The sequence below is a fragment of the Oryzias melastigma genome, linkage group LG21 (genome assembly GCF_002922805.2).
Source record: "Oryzias melastigma strain HK-1 linkage group LG21, ASM292280v2, whole genome shotgun sequence".
NCBI lineage: Eukaryota > Metazoa > Chordata > Actinopteri > Beloniformes > Adrianichthyidae > Oryzias > Oryzias melastigma.
This window is the reverse complement of record NC_050532.1, coordinates 4,314,227-4,340,540: the sequence shown is the minus strand read 5'-3', so window position 1 is coordinate 4,340,540 and position 26,314 is coordinate 4,314,227. Positions and strand designations below refer to the sequence as shown.

At 38.5% G+C, this 26,314-nt stretch overlaps 2 protein-coding genes across 4 annotated transcripts; one reads left to right on the top strand and one right to left on the bottom strand.

Moving 5' to 3' along the window:
• Window positions 1–215: 215 nt before the first annotated feature.
• cmss1 (cms1 ribosomal small subunit homolog) lies at window positions 216–24,003 on the bottom strand. 2 transcript variants are annotated; one of them, XM_036209542.1, is made up of 11 exons: window positions 23,817–24,002; window positions 7,164–7,269; window positions 3,755–3,888; window positions 3,297–3,359; window positions 3,066–3,204; window positions 2,927–2,986; window positions 2,740–2,842; window positions 2,604–2,664; window positions 2,451–2,538; window positions 2,286–2,374; window positions 216–493 (listed from the first exon to the last, which is right to left on the bottom strand). In XM_036209542.1, the coding sequence occupies exons 2-11, from the start codon at window positions 7,216–7,218 to the stop codon at window positions 410–412; spliced, it is 876 nt and encodes a 291-aa protein (XP_036065435.1). In that variant the 5' UTR covers window positions 7,219–7,269; window positions 23,817–24,002; the 3' UTR covers window positions 216–409. The 2 variants fall into 2 exon arrangements, with proteins under 2 accessions (XP_036065435.1, XP_024142040.1); XM_024286272.2 differs by lacking the exon at window positions 7,164–7,269 and having other exon boundaries at window positions 23,817–24,003.
• LOC112154968 (filamin A-interacting protein 1-like) lies at window positions 17,667–22,804 on the top strand. Of its 2 annotated transcripts, XM_024286267.2 has the most exons (3): window positions 17,667–18,430; window positions 18,966–19,076; window positions 19,984–22,804. In XM_024286267.2, exon 3 carries the CDS (start codon window positions 20,219–20,221, stop codon window positions 22,325–22,327), a length of 2,109 nt encoding a protein of 702 aa, XP_024142035.1. In that variant the 5' UTR covers window positions 17,667–18,430; window positions 18,966–19,076; window positions 19,984–20,218; the 3' UTR covers window positions 22,328–22,804. The 2 variants fall into 2 exon arrangements, with proteins under 2 accessions (XP_024142035.1, XP_024142036.1); XM_024286268.2 differs by lacking the exon at window positions 18,966–19,076.
• Window positions 24,004–26,314: the final 2,311 nt, after the last annotated feature.

The following is a 26,314-nucleotide window of genomic DNA, read 5'->3' as shown; positions in this document are numbered from 1 at the left end:
TATTACTCAACTTCTTTCTGTTTTCAGTGACACATGTTCAAATCTTTTTATCTAAGTAAATAAAAAGTTTTCTGAACTATAATAGATTATTATTACATTTTCTATTTTTTCCTTTTGCTTTTTCACACAAAGATTTCAGGGTTTTCCTGATTCGACTCTTGACCTTGTTCTCGGGGGGAGGGGCTTGCTGAAGTCAGAGTAAACACAATAAAGGATGTGGTTTTCAAACAGTCTGTTTATTCAATTCATCGCTCCCCAATATGACGCTGGAGTGTGAAGGCGACCACCACTTCCCGAGGTCTGAAGATTCCCAAAAGGAAAACGAGGAGGAGGAAGCCTTTCTGATTCCAGGAACGCCAGTGTCACTTCAGAACAACGTGAGGATTACAGCCAACAACACGCCACCGCGTTAAAACAGTCCGATTTTGACTTTCTCTTCTCTACAGGCAGAGAAGATTCCACTCTCCAGCAGCTTCATGAGGTCCAGTCTGATCTGAAAGAAACAAGCCCAGAATCTATAGAAAAAGATATATTTTATTCTTAAATAAAAGATTTTTCATACAAATAAATAGAATTTTAGTCCAGTTTAAAAAACTCACTCCAATAAAAATAGTGTTTTAAGAAGTTCTCATGATGGAGGACATATATAAAGAAATTTTAGATTTATTGTGTGATTCTGAGGATTTCTCTATTGAAATCATTGTGAATCAGGAGCAGAAGAAAAAAATACTGTTAGAAAAAGCTTGGAGTTGTACTTGTAGTTCGTGCTCTGCTCCATTCTGATGCCTCCACTAGCAAACAAACAGATCCATGAACATTTTTGTTTTCTTCGTCTGATCTGGCATCTGAATCCAAACTGTACGGCTGGAGCGCTCCAATATTGCTCATCGCTTTTGTTGCACCAATAATGTTAGGTTGGGTTTGTGAGGGACTGTCAGCTAGCATGAGAAAGTGTAAATAGAGGGATCACGGGAAACTAGTGCTGGGTTACTTCTTGCCAACAGCACCGCCCACAATTTAGAGACTACTGCAGAAACTGTCCTAGTAAACAACAGTTTTTTTCAATTTTGGCAAAAAACAAACAAACTGTATAATCCTAATTAAAATACCTCTAGGAACGCTTTTATAATGGATTAGAAGATGACCGGAGTGTGAGCAGAAAAAGAGAAGGTATTTTAAACAAAATGATAAGTCTAAAAAACACAAAGAATTCAAAGAAAAATGTTTTGGATTTAAAAATGTATGAACTTGTTGCAGCCTTTCATGCACTGGAAGAACTATTTGTGTGATCCTCTAAAGATCCTCTAAAGATCACCAATAGGGTCTATGCACAGACTTCTGACTAAAACTAAAACTTCTGAGTTATTTCTGCTTGTTGCTGACTGCATATGTTGATTTCCTGAACATGCATTAACTGATGTTTTTTTGTTATTTTGCATTGTCTTCTTTTGTCACTGTGTGTTAACACAATGACATCAAAAAGACGACGCTTGCCCTCGAGAACCAGAGAACAGGACATCTAGCAACCACTGCTCTGTCCCAGAATGTGTGCCATCAACTAAGTGTCATTTCTTATGTTTCCACACGTTCCCCAAAGATAGTAAATTACAGAAGAAGATTTTTAGCGAGATCTCTTTCATCTTATTCCTGATGATCTGATCGAGTCATCAAATCCTGATCCTGTCATGAACACTGCAATAACAAATGTCCTTAACTCAGGTTTGCAAGTTCTTCCCACCTGACGTCCCTCTGGAGCCAGATTTAGTTTATTGTGACTTTAGGTGGCTCCAGAAGACATCGAGTAAATTCTAAATTTTGATTTTTATTCTCTAAACTGAAAATGCAGTCTGGAGTGGCCTAACCAGTCTCCAGATCTCGTGGAAAATCTTTGGAGAGAGCTGAAAGTCTATGTTACTCAGCAGCAGATACAAAACATCACTGCTCTAGAGGAGATCTGCATGTAGGAATGGACCAAAATATCAGCAAGTTTGTGAAGACTTATAGAAAATGTTTGACTGCTGTCATTGCAGACAAAGAGTATATAACAAAGTATTGAGATTAACTTTTGTTTTTAACCAAATACTTATTTCCACTCATAATTTACAAAAAAAAAAATGGACAAAATGATTTTCTGTTTTTCTTTTCTTATTTTGTCTCTTATAGTTGAGGTATACCTATGAAGACAATTATAGGCCTCTCTCATCTTTTTAATGGGGAGAATTACGACGTCTACCTCATGAACTGGAGCTGATATTCTCTTGAACCACTAGAGGGCAGCAGCTCACCTCTGGAATGTCCCCCATCCTTCTGAGCTTCTGGTCCCTCCAGTTCCAGTCCAGGACGACGTACCTCAGAGCCTGCAGGTTTAAGCCCTCTGAGGGGTGACGTGAGAGTGAGCAGGCTGCAGAACACCAGCAGCTACACAGCGATACTTCACACACACTTCATACCCTTCTCGATGAGGGCGGCGATCCGGCCGGGAGTCCCAACGCCGATGTGAGCCACGCCTTTCTGTAGCAGCTTGACCTGCTCCTCCATCTGCAGGGAGAAGGACTCGTCAAGGATCTGCAGGCGTCAGAGTGATCAACGCTCATCTGGAGTACCTTGATGTGCTTTGCGAAAAGTTTCACAGCTTTGGCTTCACCTTTGAACGCCGTCACCTGCCTGTAGACCACACAGGAATGTGGTTTCACTGAAACGTTTGGGGGCGTTAGCCTCACAGCAGACCTGCTCACTTACTTGATGAGCTCGATGGCTCGAAGCGCAGAGCTGCACACGATGAGAATAACAACGGAACTGCTCTCCGAGTGCTGCTTTTGGATTTTTGCCCACTTGGGACAAACTTTAAAAAATAAAACAGAAAACAGCAAAAGTCCAGATGAAAGCACTGAGACTAGATTACATCAAAAGTTCAAAGGTTGCTCACCTTGTTTCAGGTACGATGAGAGAGTGTGAGTCAAATCATTACTCGACAGGAAACTGGAGTCTGGATGTGTCGGAGCAGAAGCAGAGACTTCAGAGGGTCTGACTGGGCTGCAGGTGCTAAATAATCGTATGAGTCTCACCGGCCAGTTTAAGCTCCTCCAGCTCGATGACGGAGCGTTTGTCGGAGAAATACAGCGTAACCAGATCCTGCAGATCCGCCGGACTGCCGGGCTTTAGCTCTGAGGACGCCAGAACATCGGTGATTGTTTTCTTCTTCCTCTGAAAGGAGAACAGACAATGCAGGAGGCCGATTCTAATCACTGATCAATGCTGCAACCCCTTGGTTCACCAGCAGGTGTCGCCCCACTCACCTTCCTCTTTTTCTTGGGTTTCTGTTCATCCATCTCCTTAGTTTGAGTAACAACTGGATCTTTCTGCTCCAGCAGGACATGAATGACAAAGATTATTGATCTACACCAATTCTAATTTGAGTTTTCAAATGTATCCATTTTAAATGTGTTATTTATTTCCTGTTAATCCTTTAATGACATTTATTTGTTGCTAAATTCACTTATAGTTAAAAAACATTTTCTGGTTGCTTTCATAAAAAACTTAACACTAAATGTGAGGTAAAGCTGCTAAAATCGAGTAAAAACAAGTAAATATCATCATTCTGTCTGTTTTATGAAGATTTTCTGAAGTTATTTCATTTAAAGAGTTTACACATAAATATAAACACAGTCAGTAAAGTTTCTGCAAACAATTTTTCTGCACTGAATTGCTAAAATCCATTTAAAAAATGATTTATTTGTTTTTTGTTCAGAACAACCTGCTCGGTGCTTTTCTTCTTCTTCACTTTGGCTGTTTTTTCTGGTTGCCTCTTCCTCTTCTCTGCTTTCATCTGTGTTTTCTCTACAGGCCTCTTCTCCTCCTCCACCTCCTCCTCTTCCGCTGCTGAAGGATCTGTACAAAAAAAAAAAAAGATAGTGAACTTCCTGATTAAATCAGTAAAAAAAAGTAAAGAAAGACGTGGATCCTTTAAACAAAAAGACTTAAAGATGAGGATGAAACTGAAATCATAATAGTAAAAGAACATTTATCCAACTAAAAACACTAGAAACAACAGCCAGAATCGTACCAGCTGTAGAGATTTGATTAGTTGGTTTGAACAAAGGACTCATGACAAAATCATACAAATGTAATTCAGGCCCAATTGATGGGTTCATCCGTCGATCGATTGATCAATAGAAAAAAATCAACATGAACACAAGACGTAATTCTACTGGAATGCCTTAAATAATAATAAGTCAAGTAATGCAAACGCCCGTGGGATGTAAACTACACTAATTTACTCATTACACGCACAAGGAGAACCCACTTATCACAGTTAACAGGAATATACAAATCTGTACAATGTCCCTGCGTCTCACCTACTTTACACTTTCTTCACTTACGTGTAGTTTAAGTGTTACCTACAACTTCTCACTTGCAGCATACCTGCAGAAAAACACGTGAATGAACATTTACACTCTACACGAGAGGCCTACGACTTCCAGATTTCTTAAGGAACACCTGCACTAACCCTGTACAGGTTTGCTTATTTTTCACCAGCGTCTCACCTAAAGGACAGTTGTGACTAAGGCATTAGCTAAAGATCTGATTGTTTAATCTTCACTGTCCTGCAGAAATCCATAAATGATTAAAGCCAAAAAGGATTAACAAGAAGAATGACTGATTAATAGCTGTTTTTTTCTCAACTGAACTCTATGGGATTTTGGTTTCTTGGAACCAGCAGTTACTACCTGTTTGGAACACGAGGGGGGAGGAGTCACTCAGTCCAGTTATAATATACAGTCAATGGTCTGGACCAAATAAAAGACCATGATTTGCAACGTTTTTAGTGAGAGGCAGCCACAGGAGCAGTCAGTGAGGAGAAAGGAGGATATTTTCTTTTTGTTTAAGATTCATGTTAGGAGGGCAGACTTGTTTGTAGAGGAGGATGTGGATGTTTTGGAAAACAGCATTTTTGGATCCACTTTCACAAAAGCTGCCAGCATTCCATCTTCTGCCAGTGTTTGGTTTATCTCCATCTGACCTTACTTCATGGAGCCACGCGAGAGGAAACAGACAAACATCCCAGTGTAGGAAATCTAGGCGTCAGTGAGTAAGAAATGGATCCATCGAGCAACAAGTCAAGACAAATGTGTCCATACTGAAGAAAGACCAAAAAATCCTCTTCAAAGACATTAGCATTTATTAATAAATGGAGAAGTATCAGTGTTCGACCTCTGTGGTTACTCAGGTAACAAAGATGTTGACGTTCTGTATATAATCCCGCAGCATGGTGGTGAAAAGAGGTACTGCGGCTCAAATTAAAATCGAGAAATCTCAGAGCTTTTATGAATTGAACTATAAAGAGATGCTAATCAGACAAATTAACCAAAACAGAGAACTTTTGAACACAAAAGCTTTAAGCAATCAATTTAATCAGATTAAAACATTTTTTTTGTTTAGTATAAAAGAAAAGAACAACAAAAGTAAGTTTATGTCCAAACAGTTTTTCATTGTTGGTCTTTAAAATTCAAGACAAAAAAATTAATTACATTTTTTGGTAAATGTTTGCTTTTCATTGTACTTTGACCAAACATCAGAATGAAAGTATTATAAACAGACATTCTGAATGTTTAATATACAATAATTTGGATCAACCTTTGACTTTTCTCAAATTCCATACACTTATCTAGAACATTTTGTTAAAATTATCATCCACATTATTAATAGAGGAAGAAAATATGGTAACTACATTCATTTACATACATACATTCTATAATTCATTGTTGTTCCATATCTGACATATTACATAGAAATTTGGGGAAATGCGAACAAGAAATCAATGAACTCCATATTTTTATTACAGAAATGAGCAATAAGAATCATCACCGGGAGTAACTATTGGGACCCATCTACACCACTATTTATAAAGCTGAAAATATTAAAATGTAAAGACTTACTAGATCATTACATCCTATGAATCATGTCTAGAGCACATCACAAAAGTCTGCCACATAACATACAAAAGAGAAAGAGAAAATACAACCTAAAAAGACACAACATTTTCAAAACCAACATATTCAGAAGAAAAATGAAGGAAAAAAAGTGTTTTGGTGCAAGGGATGAGACTATGGAATAATGTTTAAAAAAACAACAACAAACAAACAAACAAAAAGAGCCCAGTTCAATGATTAAATAATTAAAAAAAACTGAATAAACAAATGATGACACAATATGAATTATAAGGCCAAATTTTTATTTTGTTAATTTTCTTTTCGTTTCTTGTTGTTTTTGATGATTTTTTTTTGTCTGCTTTTGTTGCTTTTGCCAGCCAGGTCACATATTTATGTTACAGTACAAAGAGATAGATTTGGCTCAAATAGCTTGATTGACTTAGTTAAATGGGGAAGAGACAATACGTTTTCTTCTTTCTGTCCCCTTTCATTTTCAACAAGGACAAGAGCATTATGAACGTTTTTTGTTGTGTGCTATGAAGATGAAATAAATAAATTAAAATAAAAAAAAAACTAAACTATGAAAAATGTCACAATCAGCAGCACAAACTTTAATTAGAAACCATTGCTTAGGGAGTGATAAGGATGGATGGGATCAGCCATGAATCCCTCAGAGGAACAGATCATGTTGGATGTTTTGGAGATAAATTAGATAAAAGCAGATTGAGATGGTTTGGATATGCTGAAAGAATGAACAGTGATAGTGCAACCAGGACAGAGGTTAGAGGAAGACCAAAGATGTAGAGAAGGACGTTTGAGTGAGAAGGATGCAGAAGACAGGATTAGATGGAGGTAACACTTATCCGGAGCAGCCGAAAGGCTAAGATGTAAACATCTTTCAGTTCCTTATAAACAACTAAAAGAATTGAGCTGCAGAAACACAACAATATTCAGAAAAAAATCCACTATAAAAGAAAAATGAACTATCATAACAACAGCCACCATAATATTTTGAAGCACATACTATAATAGAGGCTGTTTTGCGTTCTAAAACGTATGGTTTTACTCTGATTTATAGTCTTGTTATTGTAAAACAAGAATGACCACCAGCGTGGCTGAGCCTGCGCAAAACAAGAAACCCTCCAAAGTGTTTGGTATTTGTTTCAGTTTGTTTCCATAATTCAAGAGGGCAGGCCTGAAATCTAAACTGGAGATCCACTGCAGCACTCTCACACAGTCGGGGAGCACATGATGTCACTGTGGTCGAGTCGTCGGTGAAGGTTCTCATGTGGTTGGGTCCACTTCATAGAAACTGGAGGCTTAGCAGACGCTCCACGCTCTACCAAAAATGAGGAGTGAAAACAGAGACGGTGAAGGGAACCAAAGAACTGAAGCAAGCTAGAGTAAATGCAAAGAAACGTTCATGTCTAAAAAGACAGAAAAATATCTGGGTGGGTAAACAGGGTGTAGAAACGTAGATGCAAAAGACATAATAGTGGGACTAATCTGGTTTAACTTTCTTTTATCAATATAGATTCTAAATGTGATCATCCTGTACTTGGACAGCTGTTGAGGTCATTAAACTAAGTTCACAATGCTTTTGGCAATGACCGTTTCAATGAAAGGTTTTTGTAAATATATGGTAATTTCTGCAAGCTGCAGTTTCTCTGTCTGTTTTTTCTACCTTCTTTGTCTTTTTCTTTTTCTCTCCAATCATAAATTTGCTTTTTCCCAAGTCAATTTTTGAATACATTTCTCTGTCAAATCCCATACATTTTTATTTATAGCTTTAAACGCCAAATAAATAAGGATTATCTAGATTTTAGCGTTTTTTGTTAAAGAATCGGACTGTATCGTCAAAAAGTTAGTTGAATCCTTTATGTATCGATTTGTGGACCATGTATCGAGATGTGTATCGAACTGTGTGAGAGGGAGAGATACACACCCACTGTAACACACGTTACATGCCCGTTGTGTCCATACCTGTCCTGTAGCTCCACTTTTAGTATAAACACACACGTACAAAAAACAAAACAAAATTTGAGATATTATTTTAAAAGAGGAGGTTAATGTTTATATGAGGAAAAAGGGTCAAACTTAAGAGCAACAGCTCAACTTCTCAGAGTACCGTTATGTCAGACCAGGATTGCGTGGTAGCTTGATATGCCTGGTTGTTGAGGCTCTCAGAGGAGCAGAGTTGGCATTGGTAAAACAGCCTCCAGCTCCAAACCAGAACTTAAGTTCAGAGGGTTTTTCATCAATCTGTGTGCAAACATCCTAAAAAATAAAAAATAAAAGATCTGTCTGACTTCTGTGTGTGTGAAATATTCAGGAGGCAATGAAACCCTATTTGACAAGACACCAAGAGATAATTGTGTGGAGCTTAAATGCACAGAGAGCCACCATTCATGAATGAAAAGAGAGAGAAAATTGGAGACATTTGAACTAAAATGAACATTAGGGCTGCCACGATTAGTCGACTAATCGACGACTAATCGACTATTAAAATAGTCGACGACTAATTTAATAGTCAATTAGTCGTTACTTCGTATTAAATGGAGTCAGTGTAGTTAAGTTGAAAGTTATAATGGTGTTATGCTAGCTTATTGGACTATTTTGGCATTTATTAAGGTTTTTTAGGCTATTTTGGAGTTTTTATTTCAGCTACATGCTAGCTGTCTTTGCTAACTTGGGCTTTTTTTAGGCTAATTTGGCCTTTAACTCATATTTTAGTTGGCTATCAGCATCTTCAGCCATCGTCACTAGCATCTTTTGCGGCCAAATTCAGCTTACATTTCATCTATAATGATGCTAGTGTGAATATATATATATATATATATTTTTTAGTTAGTTTAAACTGAATGATGGTTAAGATTTGTGTTTTACATCAACTTTGTGCATGACCCGATTAGTCGACTAATCGGAAAAAATAATCGGTGATTAGTCGACTATTAAAATAATCGTTTGTGGCAGCCCTAATGAACATTAGAAGGTGTTTTGCGGCACTAGTTTAAGCCTTAGTCACAAATACCCTCATGGGTGGATACGGGCTGTCTGTGAGCAAAAAATAGGCAAACTTGTACAAGCAGGTGAGATCGCTTGGAGAGTCTGTAGAGTGAAAATGTAGTGAACACTTAAAAAAGCGTTAGTTAGGGGAGGAAGGTGAGGCGCAAGGTCGTCGTATGGATTTTTCATTTTTTCCAACTCCCCTGAAACCTGCATTTGTCCTTTGCCACAAGAGAAAAGCTCACTTTAAGATGCGGAAACTACAACCGTCCATAGGCCAAGACAACCCAAAAATCTGCAGCACCCATTAAGGTCAACCTCCGTACGAGTACGTGCCACCAACAGATAAAAGAGCTCATCTAGACTCAACTTCTGAGAACATTTAAAACCTTTCATTTTTCTAAGGCTTTTCTACCCATTAAATCTCTTTTTAGAACATAAAACTGCTAATAATAGTAAATAAGCTCTGTTAAGATAGTGTCAAACTTGTAAGTCCTGTAGTCCCCGAAAGTGAAAGCTTCAACAATCTTTCTGACTGATGCATAGCATACTGGATAGCTATAATATTTAAAAAACATTTCCTTTTCTTCACACTCAGCAGCACAGTCAAGGAAACACTTGTTTCAATAAACCATTAGGACTTCGTATCTGAAGGGCATTAACTACAGTTTAAACAAAGCAAACATCTAGTATTTGTGGCTGTTTTCTCTTGCAGAGATTCCCTTAAGTACCAACGCTCTTTGGTCTCAATAACACCAAGACGTTTCTTGAGATATATTTATGACCGGTCCTTTGCTTTTATAAAATCAGGTCAACAATTAATCTCTCTGCCTCCTGTGCTACATTTCTTCCAACTAGAACTAATTCAAGTTCTGCTTCCCGCACGGAGGCATTTGCTATCCAAGAAATATTCAAGATATGTAGAAAGTACTTTTTTTTCTCCTCAAAACATTTTATAAGACATTTTTTCCTTTCCTTTAACACTCTGGAAAATAGAAAAAAAAGGCGTTCTTGGCCGCTGTAGGGGTTTGGAAAAGAGCTGAGGAATAGAAGAGATGAGATCATCTTTCACTAATGAGAACCTGCTCTCTTTCTGGGATAAGAAGATTTAGTGGGAGAAAAGTGGCTGGCAGGCAATGTTTGGTTGATGAGGTCTGCCTTCCTAACAAATATCTGGACAAGCGTGACACATGTTCGATCCAAACATACTGTAACTGGTTCATATGGTGTTCATCTACATTTGGTTGCTTTTGGTGGCAACTACTTGGTCTTTTTTCAAGGCAGATTAAACAAAGTCAACATTCAAATGTCCTATGAATACCACATTGTGTACATTTTAGAATGACAAACCCGGCTTTTCTAAGAAAAATTGCATTAATTAACAATTTAAAGCTGCCTTTGAGCAATAGAGATTGATCAATCTTAAATCAGGTGGTCCATCTTTTGGATTACATGATTATTTACACTCATGAGCTTCATTTTAACAGTTCTGTACAGCTGGAAGTAGCACGTTTGTAAAACAAAATGGCAACAAAAGGCATTTGCCATCCAAAGTCACTCAGAGACAAAGGGAATTTCACATGAAGAGGTCTTGCAAGCCCAAAATCCCAACTCAATAAGAGGATCGCTTTCTGAGAGTTAAAACCTGCATGATATGTGGTTCACAAGGAATCAGCTTCACTGTACTTGCAACAAGCCAGTTTCAGCTTAAACCGTGAGGAGAACTGTGAAGCTACAGGGTTGACAGGACGAGCTGTGAAAGGCATTGTCAAGATGTCTCAATTAGACAGAGGCTTGCCTGAATTACTAGAGATGGGAAGAGGGAGTTATGGATGGGCTTAACTAAATTAGGAACTGTTACAGTGTACAACATCAACTGTCAAACATGAGGGGGGAATGTGATAGAATGGGGCTATTTGACTAGACTCAGGGTTAGTGACTTGAGCAGCGTGGAAAGATCTCCGACGTAAACACAGATACCACAGCATTCACCAAGAACATAATCAATAATTGTACTTTAACTGTAGGCGCAATACTGTAATATTGTGGTACTTTTGCTCACAGATATCATCCTGTGAAAGTCTAACATTCACACTGATACATTAAGAACTACATTTTAGGTTCAGATTAATGTTGATACGCAAAAACATTTCTATCATCGTTACTATCCACATCAGCTCTAGGGTTCTGTTCTCTATTCTCATTTACTTCGCCCCTCCTCTATTCTTTATCATTATATTTAGTTCTCTGTGCTTCTGTTTGGTGCAGTGCGGTTCAGATGTTGTTCCTCTTTCCCACTCTTTCAGATTCCCGGTGGATCATCTGTGTTCCTGCTCTTGATTGGCAGAAAGTGATGACGACATTAGAAAGCGCCAATATAGCAGTCATTTAAGCTGACACTTGTAAGCATTAGAGTTTTTGCAGTTTCAGTCCCACCCCAAAATACTTTAAAGCAACATTAAATTCCTGTTATACAAAATGTACCAGCAGTAAAGCAATAAAAAGACAAGCTACTGGATGACCTCCACTGTTGTTGCTTTTCTTGTCGTCACACTACAATGACACGCTAGCGGTCTAAACCATATATGTGCCGTGAAAACAAAGAGCTCAGTGGAAACAAGTTTTATTTGAGTGTAAACGCTCGCCAGAATTAACTGGACCGTACTGTACCACTTCTTACTGGACCCTTCCGGACATGACAGCTCAGTGGAAACAAGGCTATTGATATTGGGGTTAGGGAAATGAGTCAGAAGCTGCTGTGCTCCTTGTTTTAATATTTAGTTGTTACTTTAAGTTGTTTTCTTGCCATGTTATCCTCCAGAGCATTGTTACTTGATGACTTAACATTAAATAAAGGCCAACTTGCCTACATTTACACACACTTATTTAATTACTGTTATAAACAATCACTCAGTCAGTCAGCTAGAAGAGTCAAACATGCTTGAAAAAGGAATATTTTGCACACTAAAGGACACAAGGGCGTAAAAGCAAGCTTTAAAAGCTTGTGTCCTGGTGGTTTTTCAGACATTAGAAGATTGGTTCTGCATACTTTATTAAATTAAACTGAATTCATCAGTAGTTTCACAATGATTATTTTTGTGTTCATTTAATCAAAACTGCAAGTACTTTTATTGAGGCAGAAGATTTGTTCTGAAGCAACAGTAAGGCTGTAGCTAGTACACTGAATTAGTTTTATTTATTATTTAACTCAATCACTTTGCAGTCCAAGAAGTGTTCATCCAAACAGATGATGCAAAAGCTTGGGGAGTTACTGTACTACCATCACATTGAGGCCCTTCATGGACTAGAAGAGCGGAAGAAGAGCCAGAAGCCTCTCATCCACAATAGAAAACCGCTGTGTCTTGCTAATGTTTCATGACAAAAAGAAATGTGTACATTGGACCCAAGTGGTTAAAACGAGTGCCTAAGAAAACACAGACGTTTTCTGTTTCCCCCGAAATGAATAGTCCGCATTTAAGACAACCATGTACAAATATCCACCCATGATTAACTGAATCCCTCTTGATGCAAAATAGTTGAGGATTTACAGCTAGAATAGAACAGGCTAAGGGATTTAAATATCCCAGCATGCTGGAACATGCCAGATCTGAGCTTTGTAATGCACGCTTGTGAAGGCTTAGATTCCTGTAGTCTATGTTGGTCTGCAAAGATCTTTGTGGCTGAATGAGCCAGTACAAGCACCGTTGGCTGCTGCACAACGTCTAGGCAGTGAATCCAACCTCAAGATAGCCTTTAAAGAGCAACTTTGCTTAAGACATTCGGAGTACATCACTTCATAGAGGCTGGCACGGATCACACACTCTGCAAACACACAAAAAGGCATTGAATTCATTATTGGCATGCTCGCACACAGATCAACAATGGCACACAAAGGAAGATAAAACCGTTTTCTTTTACTTAGTGAGGATTCTGAGGGTTTACTAATGAGGGGCAGAGCATTTCCATGACAAACGAGGGTATGCCCATAAATTAATAAATAAATATACCAAGTTTTTAATGCAACTGTAGCCGGCCATCCAGTTTTTTGTTGGACGTTCTCAGTTTTGGCTCACACGAGAGTCCGCTCTCAAATCTACATTTGGAGAAACTGGACCCACACTGGGCTTGAGGCCTTGCATGGAGACTAGCAGTCTGCTTCTATGTGCCAAAACAAAAAACTGAATGATACAACAAACCCACACATGAAATTTAAGATAAATAGTAAGGTCAGTAGAGTGATTAAAGTAACAAAAATTCTATTTGACAAAACCCAAAGTAAAAAACTCGGAACATGCAAATGTAAAGGTTTCGTGGCCATTGTAGTCCTAAGAACAAGTACTTGGTTAAACGGCATCTTTGTGGCTTAGTGGGAACCTCTTTTGGATCATTCATACTTGGTTTCAGACATATTTTTTTAATTCTCATAGCCAGATTAAATCCCCAAAAATCAAACTGTACATCTTCAATCAATCGGGCTGCACGGTGGCGCAGTGGTTAGCGCTCTTGCCTCACAGCGAGAAGGCCCCGGTTCGAATCCCGGCTGGGACCTTTCTGTGTGGAGTTTGCATGTTCTCCCCGTGCATGCGTGGGTTTTCACCGGGGACTCCGGCTTCCTCCCACCGTCCAAAAACGTGCTTCATAGGTTGATTGGTGACTCTAAATTGCCCCTAGGTGTGTCTGTGAGAGTGACTGGGTGTGTGATTGAGGCCCTGTGACAGACTGGCGACCTGTCCAGGGTGTACCCCGCCTTCGCCCATCAGTGGCCGGGATTGGCTCCGGCACCCCGCGACCCCGAAAGGGAAGGAGCGGTCAAGAAGATGGATGGATGGACATCTTCAATCAAATCCAATAATAGAAATATTTCTAATAACTTTGGTTGTGTCCGAATTTCCTTACTACTCCATAATCCCTAAAAGACAATAGTGTAAGACAACTGAGAGCCTCGGATTTTAAGGCAATCTGGACACATGCTCACTACATTTCCTATCTTACTTTCGTTTTTTTTCAAAAGTTTCAAAATTTATAAGGTTTTTTTGAAGCAAAAACCCTATAAACATTTTACAAAGACTATTTATGAGTACATTGTGTTCTTGATGATGAAAACTTGGATAATTGAAATAAAATAAATTGACATACACTTTTTCAAATAAAAAAACGCATTGCATTGTGGTCTATATTCACTAATGGAGTGAGCTTCTACGTGCTAGTTTTATGCAGAGGCTTCAGGGAAATTTCCAGTCATTGTTTTCAGCCGTTGTGTTTTATTTGCTGTGTGTTTCTGGTTATTTCAATATTCTCCCTACCTGTCAAAAAACATGAAGAAAGTGATGTGTCTCTTTCATCTCTGTCTAGTTCTTTCTTTGTTTTAACCCAAATCTATAACCGTGTTTCAATCATGTTTCTTTTTTTAAGTACATACCCTGAGCCAAAACAGCCACTCAACCTGGCTCAAAAATCAAAATAATGTTTTTGTTTTTTTCTAAAAAGCTCCATCAAACAGCATATTCACAACAGATGAGGAGTTTTAACTGCAAAATATATAGTGCGTTTCAGTCACGCTGTATAATTTCTTCAATCAGTAGTATCCACGTTAAGTGTCAAGAATGATTACATGTGCACTTAAAAATTATGAATCCCAATAAACATGAGTTGACTTGCTCCCTTAAATGCATGTATAACAAAATCCTTCTGTCTTTAATTAGATCTTACGTGCTTATTTGACAAAAAAAGTAAGACAAAATTAAAACGGAGTGTTGAATATTGTTTTTAAGGGATTGTTAGTTTCAGGCTGTCCAAACACGAGGCTGTCATGAATGCATGACATCACCACATCACACAGTTTGGTTCACTGTCTTTTGGCATGCCCAAACAAACCAAGTCGGCTGTATAAATCCTGGTGTGGATGCACTCCAAGTTCTACTGTGCCAATTAACAACAAAAGTTAGGATGAAACTTTAAAATGAATTTCTGTGCACTAAATGTCTTCAGGTTAAATACTACCAATACCAAACTGCCTGTTAAAGAGGATACAACACTTAAGCAAAATGAGTTAAAGGGTTTAGGATAATGCCAATCACTCCAACGTCCAAATCTTGCATTAGTAGCTTATGTAAAGGCAAGCTAGCAGAGGTAGAGCGGTCGACATCTGATCAGAAGATTGCAGGTTCGGTTCCCGCCCTCCCTCCCTATGTGTTGAAGAGTCTTTGGGCAAGACACTGAGCCCCACATTCCTTGTGGTGGCTATAGGTTGGCGCCAGTGTTTGGCATCGGTGTGTAAATGTGTGTGTGTGGGTGATCAGGACTAACTTTAGGGCACTTTGGGCTGTCTGAGAAGGTAATAAAGGGTTAAATCAGAATACAGCATTTACCATTAGAGTCAACTACGAGACACAATACAGTGTACCTATGGCACCAACATGAAACTATGTATGACCCATGGAAATGGAACTCAATGTCAGGTTTTGTTTCTCAGCACAACCATGTTGTTTTTACGTGAAGTGCACAGTGCAATGGTACACTTCTGCAAGTAGCTCAAACTCTACATATGAAGGAACAGAACAAATAGTGATCACAGCACCCAAACAAACCACACTAGTCAAATGTACACTACAAGTATACGCCATTCACTAGTATGAAATGATGTGCTGTCAGTGTGCCCTAAATAGAGGGCTACATCAAGAAATTAATGTCTTTGGTCAGGTGATTTCATTTTACAACCACAACACTGTAGGGGTGTGCCAAAATATCGATATTACGATATATCGTGATATTTAGTCCTGCGATCGATTCTCGATGGGTTCTCACCAAGTATCGATATTATATTTTTATTTGAAGACGCTGTAGCACTGAGCGTCTGAGTCGCGCGCCGGAACTATGAGTTGCCAATTAATTGAAGCACTTAAAATTATATTTATTGCCATTATTATGTGTGTTTTAAGGTTTTTACCTATTGACTGCTGACTGACCAAATGGAAAATAGATAAAGATTGGAAAAATAATCTCAAGTGACAGTCTGAGTAAATCAGCCTTCAATTTTGGATGCTCAGCCCTTTTCAAGTGAGGGAAAAGTGCACAAAAAATTAGGTCAATTTTGAGAGAGGCTGTAAAACATTATATTCATCATCCTTTGGTGTGACGCTCTTTTGTTGGTAGATAGCTCTTGCCACTTGACTTATTTAATTTTTGCTCTGTTGCTTACAACAATTCTGCACTAAGTAGTGTCACTGCTGATCATGTTTACTACTGTTAATATTAAATTTGACAGATAATTCCAATTTGGTTGTAGTCAATGCTCGTCAAAGACATAGTATTACTGATTTCAGCAATGTTGCACTAAAGTGTGTTTAATTTGTTGCACAAAATAAGAAAAGTTGTTTATTATGATTGTGTTTAAGCTAAAAAAGATAAATGGGGATATATTTTCCCAAAAAACATGTTCTTCTATATAATGCTAGTTATTAGAGAGCATTTTTACCAATTAATCGCAATATCGCGATATTATCGATATCGTGAGCCATGTATCGTATCGTGAGGTACCCAGTGATTCCCAGCCCTACAACACACAGTAGGTTTGGAAGTTCAGGAAACAGCATAGGCCTATGTCAATGATAACACAACAGGAAGGCTGCACAGAACAACAAAATCCTTTATCATACAACAACATCCACAAACTAATAATTGAACTACAATATTTCAAAAGCTGCTTACTTTTGGTAGACGTGCTTTACTGTGGTTGTATTTCTTTTTACCCTTAAGTAAAGACTGGTTTAAAAAAGAAAAAGATACGTGGCTATTATTTTAGAACTGCAAAAGATGCAAAACGATTTTTATTCAAGGATTGAAGGATTTATATTGTCAGACCAGTGGATAAATGAATGTCACTGGCATGAGATTGGAACTCAGGTCCCGGTACATGTGTGAGAAGATGATTAATATTAATAATAACTTACAAAAAGTACAATGATCATTCTTAATCCACCACTTTTTATTTATTTGACACTAGCCTGTAACCCTTGTGCTATCTTAGGTATGTTGACGTTGGAAGTGGGGTTATCTGGACCCCACGATTAACTTTTTTATTTTTATTTTCACTGGTGTCCATGGCAAACATGATATTCTGTCCACCTTCATCCATATTTGTCATGGGAGTAATAACACGTCAATGTAAGACTGGGGTCATCTGGACCCCATAAGATAGCACAAGGACTAAGAAAGACTGAAATTTAGACAAGGTCAGTGTAAAAGAGCCACCACCAGAGCCCCCTTGCAGTTAAAACACCAACTATTAAAAAAACAAAACAACAGCAAATCTAACTTAATGAAGCAACAAACATAACTTTTCCTGTTATGTTACTGAACAAAAAATCCAAAGGAAAAGAAAATAAAAGATAAGAAAAAAAAAATTTGGTTGTACTTACTAACTTCACATCAAATGTATGGGCTAAACATGTCAAAAGGTACTACTTAAGGAAATACGAAGTCACACAACTTGGTGGATTGTTGGAGCATTATGGGTACTTTAGTCAGGAGCCTCGTGGAGTTTTACATTATTGAGCTACAAATCGAAAAAAAAAAATAAAATAACTACAACCATATTCACGTCTTTCTTCTTGGCAATGAAATATAAAAAACACACATTTATTTGAGGATTCTTTGTGTTGTCACACAACGCTGGTTGCAGAAGCAAATTATCTTCTTGTTTCACAGAGCACATACATCTGGACGAGTAATAACACAAAGAGACAATTTGTAACTGAAGGGAGCAAGAGTGTGCTGCAGAAAATCAACATTTCCAAAACTACTAACATAAATCTAAAGTGTAGAAATAAATGACAAAGAAAGATTTTTAAAACGAGTTGCAGGATGGAGACATATGGATGCAATTAAAGACTGATGATGTCATCTTCAAGTCAGGTTATCAGGCCTGAGGCAGAGCAGCTACAACTCCAACCATGTTTCTCTGAAAACAGTCGTGTCCCACAAACACACAGCCTGAAATGCTCGGCATAACTTTGGAAAAGCGCCATCTTTTGACACACGCCAGCCCAGGTTTGACTTTTATGTAGCATGACTAATACGTGTATTTAAACGAATCTGCTTACAGAAAGTTTTGTTTATTAGAATTTGACCATTCATTAAAGATCTTTTTTAAATTCTGGATACACACAAAACCACTCTGTCCTTCCCATTAGCCTCTTTGGCATGGCTACACAATTACCTCATCTGGAATGGGCCTAAGCACAGAACACACACACACATACACACACACAGCCGTATAAGCCTACAGAGCCCCATATAAGGATTTACTGATGATGTAATGGGCGCCACTGACTGCTAGTGAGACTTAGTGTGCAGAGCACTTCTCATAATGTTTGGTTTTCCGGATGGAATGTCCACATCACTGGGATCTCTGGGAAAGGGAGACGTGAAGGCAAAGGAAAGCATGCTCTCTAAGGATTTTCTTCAAAAGAAGGAAAACCAGCAGATCTGCTCAGGTAGGAAGAACATCGAAATATGTTTGGATCCATTTGTTACCTAAAAAGCCTTTTTATTGCAAGTTCAAACTAAGAAATCAGTAGAATCTTGCAAACTAGTTCAGTTGTATGTAAAGAAACATTTCATTTAGTTTTAGGTTGTTTATTAATAGTAAAGAAAGGAAGTTTTATTTATGCTAGTGATCCACACTTTTAAGTTTTTTGTGAAATTGTAAGAATTACAAACTGAGATAGATGGTTCACCTCATACAATATATATGCAAATATTTGGAAAATGTGACCATATTATAGAAAATACTTAGATTAAAGCTTAAAAAAAAGATTACATCTAATATTTATTTTATCAACACTGAAGAAATTGGTCAATTTTTTTTAACAAGATACAAAGTTGATGTATAGGACATGAACACAATTCAAGGTTTAAAAAATGACTATAATTGGTTGCATACATTGGTGAACTATAGGAAGAAGAAAAAAAATCTACATTTTAGGCTTTTTTTCTGACAGAAATGGTGACTGTATGTCTTGTGTATAGGGATGTGCTGACAATTCCAGAACAGCAGGGAACTTCTGCCTCCTTAAGCTGGACTTTGGTAGCATCTGAAGATAAGAGGGTGACTGGGTGCAGTCTCTAGAGTACTCAAGTGTAAGCATAACGTCTTAATTAACCGAAATTCCCTGCTAGGGGACCATCTGCCATGCTAGTAAAGCCTTTGAAAAACTGCTTGTTGCTTAGAGGAAAAAAATGTGCCTGATAGAACAGAAATGTATCTTTATGTGTCTTTTGTTTGAGGAACACAGAAGAAAAAATAAAACATTATAAACCACAATGTGCTCTGCAAGAGTGCTTTTCTTGCCAGAGCAACAATGGACCTGAAGTAAAAATCACACTAACAAATTTACTAAATGCAAAAACATTTTACAGACTGCACCAAAAAAAACCATACATTTTTGGAATCAGGGTAAAATTCCAGAAACAAAAATATAATTCCAAAAAATGTGAAACAATATGAAAAAAATTAATTACCAGAAATCAAAATTAAATGTTAAAAAAACAACGTAACAGGTACAAAGAGACAAAGAGGTTTTTTTCTTCAACTGCATCTGGATGTACTTATCAAAGGTTTATGATTAGTAGGGAGTATATCTAGTATCGCTTAATACTAAATACCTATTGAATAAAATGATGGACAAATGTCTTCAAACAATCAGCTTTTAATTATTTCTTATAGTATTTCATTGTTTAACAATTGATTTTGATTTCTGGAAAGTAGTCTTTTCATTTTTGGAATTGTGTTTTGATTTCTGGAGTTTAGTTTTGATTTCTAAAATGTAATGTTATTTTGAATCATTTATTTTGCTTTTTAAAATTGTTGTGATCTTTCCCGTGTTTTTGTGTTAAGTGATTTGTTGGTTTGATTTGAACTTCAGGGCCACCATATAAACTTATTAAAAAACAAGAAATAATTAATTTTCATAAGATCAAGAGAACGAATCAGTAATTAACTAAGATCTACCTGTTTAATAATCTAAAAACTTGTTTTTCTTTACAGATTTGAGCTCTAAATGAAAGAAACAACAAAAGGAATCAACAACAGAATCAAAGGACTCTAAATAGAATTTGACTGATCTTATCCTCCTTACATCACTGTTGAAGAAGTGTGTAAGAAAGCTTGCTAAAGAACATCAGGAATGACATAAAGACCTGATTTTACTATACTGAACAGCAATTCTGTGCTCCAAAAGACAAAACCCCATTATTGTTGAAACCTGCAATCCAGTTTCATAATGACAACCCCAATCCTGCTCACAGAGGTGGACGTCCTGAGGAGGAGGGTGATGGAAATGGAGGCAAAGGACGAAGAGCTGATACGAATGGCAGATCAGTGTCGGGAGCTGGATCACAGACTAGCCAAAGAGAACCGCCTTTGCCACGGTCTGAAGGTTGAGGTGGTTAAGCTCAACGGCAGAATCAGCGAACTGGACAGGGTGGAAGAGGCTCTGGGCAAAAGCAAACAGGACTGTAGTGTTCTGAAGAGCAGCTTGGAGCAGGAGTCGGAGGCCAGGAAGATCCTGACAGCCGAGGTGGACACACTCAGAGTTAAAGTGATGGAGCTGGAGGCCGTTGAAGGCCGAATGGAAAAGACCGAAATGGTTGTCAGGCAGGATCTGTGTAAGCTCAGGACCCTTACAGTAGCCTTGGTGGAGGAAAGGAAGGGTATGGCGGAGAAGCTTAAACAGGCAGAGGAGAAAATGAAAAGAAGAGAAAGCCAAAGGAATGAGGAAAGGAGTTTGGCAGCAACAGAGAGACTTAGAGAAGAGAGTCAAACGGCTTCACGGTTAGGCACCGATTTTGAAGAGAAGATCAAAAGCATTGTGAAGGAAAAGGCCGAGCTCCAAAACAGACTAAAATCGGAGGAGGAGAAGAACAGGGAGTTGGAAGGTAAAATAACCACAATGAAGAAAAAGTTAGATGCTTTCGACAACAACAGAAAAAAGGAGAAGTACGCGCACATCTCCATTCCAAACAACCACACAGAGGACAACAAGATTAGGGAGCTGACACAGGAGCTGGATATGTTGCGGAAGAGACTCCAGGACAAGGAGGTGCTAAAGAGGGAACTCATTAAGGCAGAGAAAGATTTTGAGTTCCTTGAAAAGAAGCTCCAGGAGGAACAGCGGAGAACTCAATCTCTAACAGGAGAGCTTGAGCTCGCAAAGAAGGAACTTTCCAGGTATGAGCATGAAGAGAAGCAGGAGGTCAACCAGGAGCATCTCCTGCTTTGCCACCTCCAGAAGGAGCAGGTTAAATCCAGACTCCTCACGAAAGAACTTGATAGCTTGAAGGAGAAACTGCAAAAGCTGACGGGAACGGAGGAGAGCATCTGCAGGGTGCAGATGGATCACACGAGACTTCAGAGAAAACTCACCCAGCAGGAAATCAAGAACAAAAAGTTGGCCGTGGAGATGGAGGAACTGAAGAGTGAGCTGGAGGAGTACAGGCACATCCAGAACCTTCATCTCAACAAGGGAGTGCAAACAGAACTTGAGGAGAACATGGTTCCTGACCTCAAGAGGTCAAACGATGAGAACGACCAGCATGTGAGTCACAACGTGAGCACCCCAAATAGAAGCTCCCTGGTGTACAGCTTTCACTCTGACAACAGCAGCATTTATTCCAGGAGCAATTCCGAAACCGACAAGCCCCAAACGCTCAATGGAGAGGTGATGATGCTGACGCACATGCCCGGGCAGCCTCTCCACATCAAAGTAATGCCCCACCATGCTCGAAACACGGCCACGTTCGAGATCAGCGGACCCTCTGGAGAAACGGCAGCGTCGTACACAACGACTGCCGCCGTCATCCCGTCACCTAAACGGAGAATCAGCATCACTCCTGCTGCTAACCCCGACTCGCCTTCAAGCCCCGACAGCACCGCCTCCCAGCTGGTAACTTCAAATCTATCATCAGGCTCCATTGCGCCGGACAGCAGCTCACAGATGAAGATAGTCACCGTCAGGACTTGTTCTCCTGAACCAAGCGAGGCTTTGAGTCCGAGCAGTTTCTGCAGCACTGCTGAGCAGCTCAGCAAATGGCAGAGTCAGGAGTCTGACGGCATCAACGCCAGTCCCAGCGTTATCACAGCGGAAGACAGTAAAATCCACATCCATTTAGGGAGCCAGTATTTACCAACTCTGAATGGTATGGACGGCAGAAGCCCGCACGCCGCTGGCCCGTACTGCCTTCAGCACCAGCAGAGCACGCAAGTGATTTCCAACGGCTGTCTGGTCAAAAGTGTGGGAAAGATTACGAGCAGCATTACAATTTCTCCTGCTTTAGCTCCTGCGTCGCACTCTTCAAATATCACAGTGAAAGGTCTTTACAGCTGCGAGTAGACGAAAAAAGGACTACTGTAGTTTTTAGACTATAAGTCGGACTTTGAGGAGAAATTTCATTAAAATATACGAGAAAACGAACAGACATTTCATGTTGAACAGCAAATCATAATAACGTAATATAGATAACAATGATAGACTGAATATATGTTTGCCTCACTACTGTAACACATTGATGTTTCATGAAACAGAAAAAATCTAGTATATTAGTGCAAGATATGAACAATTGTTCAGATAACCAAGCATAAACAACATGCTAACAAGTCAACCAAACTATTTTTATTACTTACAACCACTAAGTCCCTTGAATTATTCAAACTCTGTGTCACTTTGGAACAATTCCACCAAACGCGGCATACAACTGAGCGGCACTTCTTCTTCTTTGTTGCTGTTATACACGTATACAGTGCCCTCTAGTGGTTGTTGCTATGTTATTCAATCTCATATGTCGCAGCCCCTGCCAAACTATGCAAAAAAGAAAAAAAAATCAATTTATACAGGCTCTTTGTAAAAATCAGTGTAAAATTATCCATGTTGTCAATTTCTGAGTTATTCTACTACTTGCAAATCTTGTATGCATTTTTCCTTAAATAAATCTTGTAGTCTATCAATTAAACCTCAACTATTTTTGTGCCTTACTAGTTTATCATTGTGCTTTTGAACAGCTGCAAAAAAAATGGAGCTGCAGGAGCTACAAAACCGAGCCTGACATAGAACCAAGGAACTTATTTTCAGATGAAATGTTTTGGGATTTCTCAAATATCTTATATTCCTATTTTGCTATGAATTATTGGATGACAAAAAACACCAAGTTTTACTATTCATTTGTACTGATTTTTTTGTATGTTTAGACACATTTTACTATGTTTAACTTTATATTTGTACGTGTCAATGTTATACAAAAATAAAATAAAACATGTTTAACACTTCCTAGACATACATTTTGTTTTAATTAGCTCAAAGGAGAGCTACTCTGCTGAGGAGGAAACTCTTTTGGACGACGTGACTGCCCCCTAGCGGTTTGTAAGCATTTAAACAGCACACACCATCGTCAAGTTCTGAACAATCTGGACCCATTTAGCAAAGTGCCTTTAACAAGACATACATTTTAAGGCTAAAATTGAGTAAACAACTTACAAAGATTGAACGACTTGTTTAAGCCGAAACGTAGTTGTTGTAATGAGTCACACTGACACACACGTGTTTACAGACTTTATATGAGCAAAATTCACGAAGGCAGCTGATTTAAAAAAGCATTTCAGAGGCGTACTACCCACAGACACCTTCGTAATTACGTCGTTACAATACTTGTCAACATAACTCGGGTAAACGTTGTAGAGCTCTCGCTAAAGCTAGCAACTCATTGCAAGTTTGCTAGCTTCGCTAACATTAGCCTCACAATAATAACGCCGTGTTGAGTTCTTTTTGAACGGTTCCAAAACATGGCACGGATATGCTTCGGAATTGAGTGAAACTAAGAGTTAAATACCTGCGTTGTCATCGTGCTCCCACCAATCATCACCTAAGTCGTCTCCCATCTCCAATAAACGAGTGCCTGATCCAAATATACCGCTAATGAGGCGTGCTAAGGGTGCGTTCACGTCCTGCTCGGTGTGATTTACCGTCTTGCTCTTAAGGTGTAAAAATAAATAAACGTTCAAATAATTTCTTGAAATAATTTAACGTGTATACCTTTAAATACATATTTTAATTTAAAAAAAGTTAAATTAAAGTGAAATAAATTAGATTTTAAGGGATTTTAAGGGATCTTAGTATGGAGCACGAGCTCGACAATTGAAAGCAAACGCCACATGGGGGAGGGATCCCAAGTCACGTGGATGGAGGTTCTCATGTGTTCAGGGAAAGTTTCCTGGGACTTCAGAATTAAATTGTGGAGGAAAGTTTAGTCAAAAAGGAGACCAGTAAAGTCCTTGCGACTCATATATAGGTAAGTATACTGCCTCACTTTTAGCATATACTAAATATACTCGTAGTACACTTAAACTACTTTTGCTGAAGGATGATTTGGAAATAAACTAACACTTATCTAAAGTAAAAAGTAGTACATCTGAAGTTCATTTGAATTAGGTATACTTGAGTATAAGTACACTAGTATAGACCATGTATGTGTAGTGTATAAAGAATGCTAACAGAATACATTTTCAGGCTAAATTGAACATTATAAGTTTACACTATATAGATAATATATAAAAAAGTAGACTTCAAGTATACTGCCTCACTTTTAGTATTGACTACTTGTAGTACACTTGAATAGACTACTTTTGGAAAGAGAATACTTGAAATGAAAATAAGCATAAATAGTCTGTCACCTCACAAGAGAAACAGACAATGACATGATGCAGCAAATGTTTCACTGCTACTAAGGTTTTTAAGGGTAATTTTGAGCTTAGCCAATATTTGGTACCATCCATCCATCTTCTTGGCCGCTTCCTCCCTTTCGGGGTCGCGGGGGTGCCGGAGCCTAACCCGGCTACTGAAGGGCGAAGGCGGGGTACACCCTGGACAGGTCGCCAGTCTGTCGCAGGGCCTCAATCACACACATTCACTCTCACATTCACACCTAGGGGCAATTTAGAGTCACCAATGAACCTATGAAGCATGTTTTTGGACGGTGGGAGGAAGCCGTAGTCCCCGGTGAAAACCCACGCATGCACGGGGAGAACATGCAAACTCCACACAGAAAGGTCCCAGCCGGGATTCGAACCGGGGCCTTCTCGCTGTGAGGCAAGAGCGCTAACCACTGCGCCACCGTGCAGCCCATGTTTTTTGGGCTACTATGGAGTTAAGACAGTATTTTAGCAATGTGCTAGATTTTTTCTTTTGGCTAATTTGGCTATACTGGGTGTGTTTTGGGGCTAATTCTGAATCAAGATAGTATTTTAGCGAGCTAGCTTTGTAGGATGATTTGGCATCTGAGGCTTTTAGGGCTATTCTTGAGTTTGGCTAACATTTTAGAACCATGCTAACATTTTTGGCTAATCTGGCATCTAATGAGGTTGGTTGTGCTACTATGGAGTTTTGATACTTTACCAATGTGCTAGCTTTTTTGGCTGATTTGGGTTCTAATTTTTTGGGGGGGGCAATTCTGAGTTAAGGTAGTATTTTAGCAACATGCTAGCTATGTAGGATAATTTAGTACTGACGTTTTATGTGCTATTTTTGAGATTAGCTAATATTTTAGCACCACTCTAAAAAAAATTTTAACTAATTTGGCATCTAATGTTTTTTTTTTTTTGGGCTACTATGGAGTTAAGACAGAATTATATTGACATGCTAGCTTTTTTGTGGCTAATTTATCATCTACTGAGGTTTTTTATGCTAATTTTGAAATTAGCTAGTATTTTAGTGACATGCAAATGTTTTTGGCTAATTTGCTATCTACTGGGTTTTCTCTTAAAGCATATTTAGAGTTAAGCTTCTATCTCAGAAACAGACTAATGTTTTTGACTAATTTATTTTTCTGAGGAATCTTTGGCAATTTCTGAGTTTAGCTAATATTTTAGCAATGTGCTAACGTTTTTGGCTAATTTGGAATCTATTTAGGTTTTTGGGGATCATTTGGAGTTTAGCTCATATTTAAGCAACGTACTAAATATTTTTTTTCTAATTTAATTTAAATGAAGCGGACTGGGTTAGGACTAACAGACTTTTCATTTCTGAATACACTGTTAAAGTCCTCCTCCTGGGGCATGAGCCCTCCATCCAGCTGGAGACAGAAAACTAACAAAGAACCATGACCTCTGACATAACTTTACATGTAAATGAAAAGAAGAAAGTTTCAGAAATGCATTCACTAAAGCCTTTATTTTCACAATCGTCCAACTTTTTAAGAGTATGGAGTGAATGATTGGTTGATCTTTAGCTTTACATTTAATGTCCTTCCTCTCACACATACAGTCTATGCTCTCACAGCTCTCTGCATTTATCCGGACTTGAGACCGGCACATGAAGCACTGAGTAGTGCCT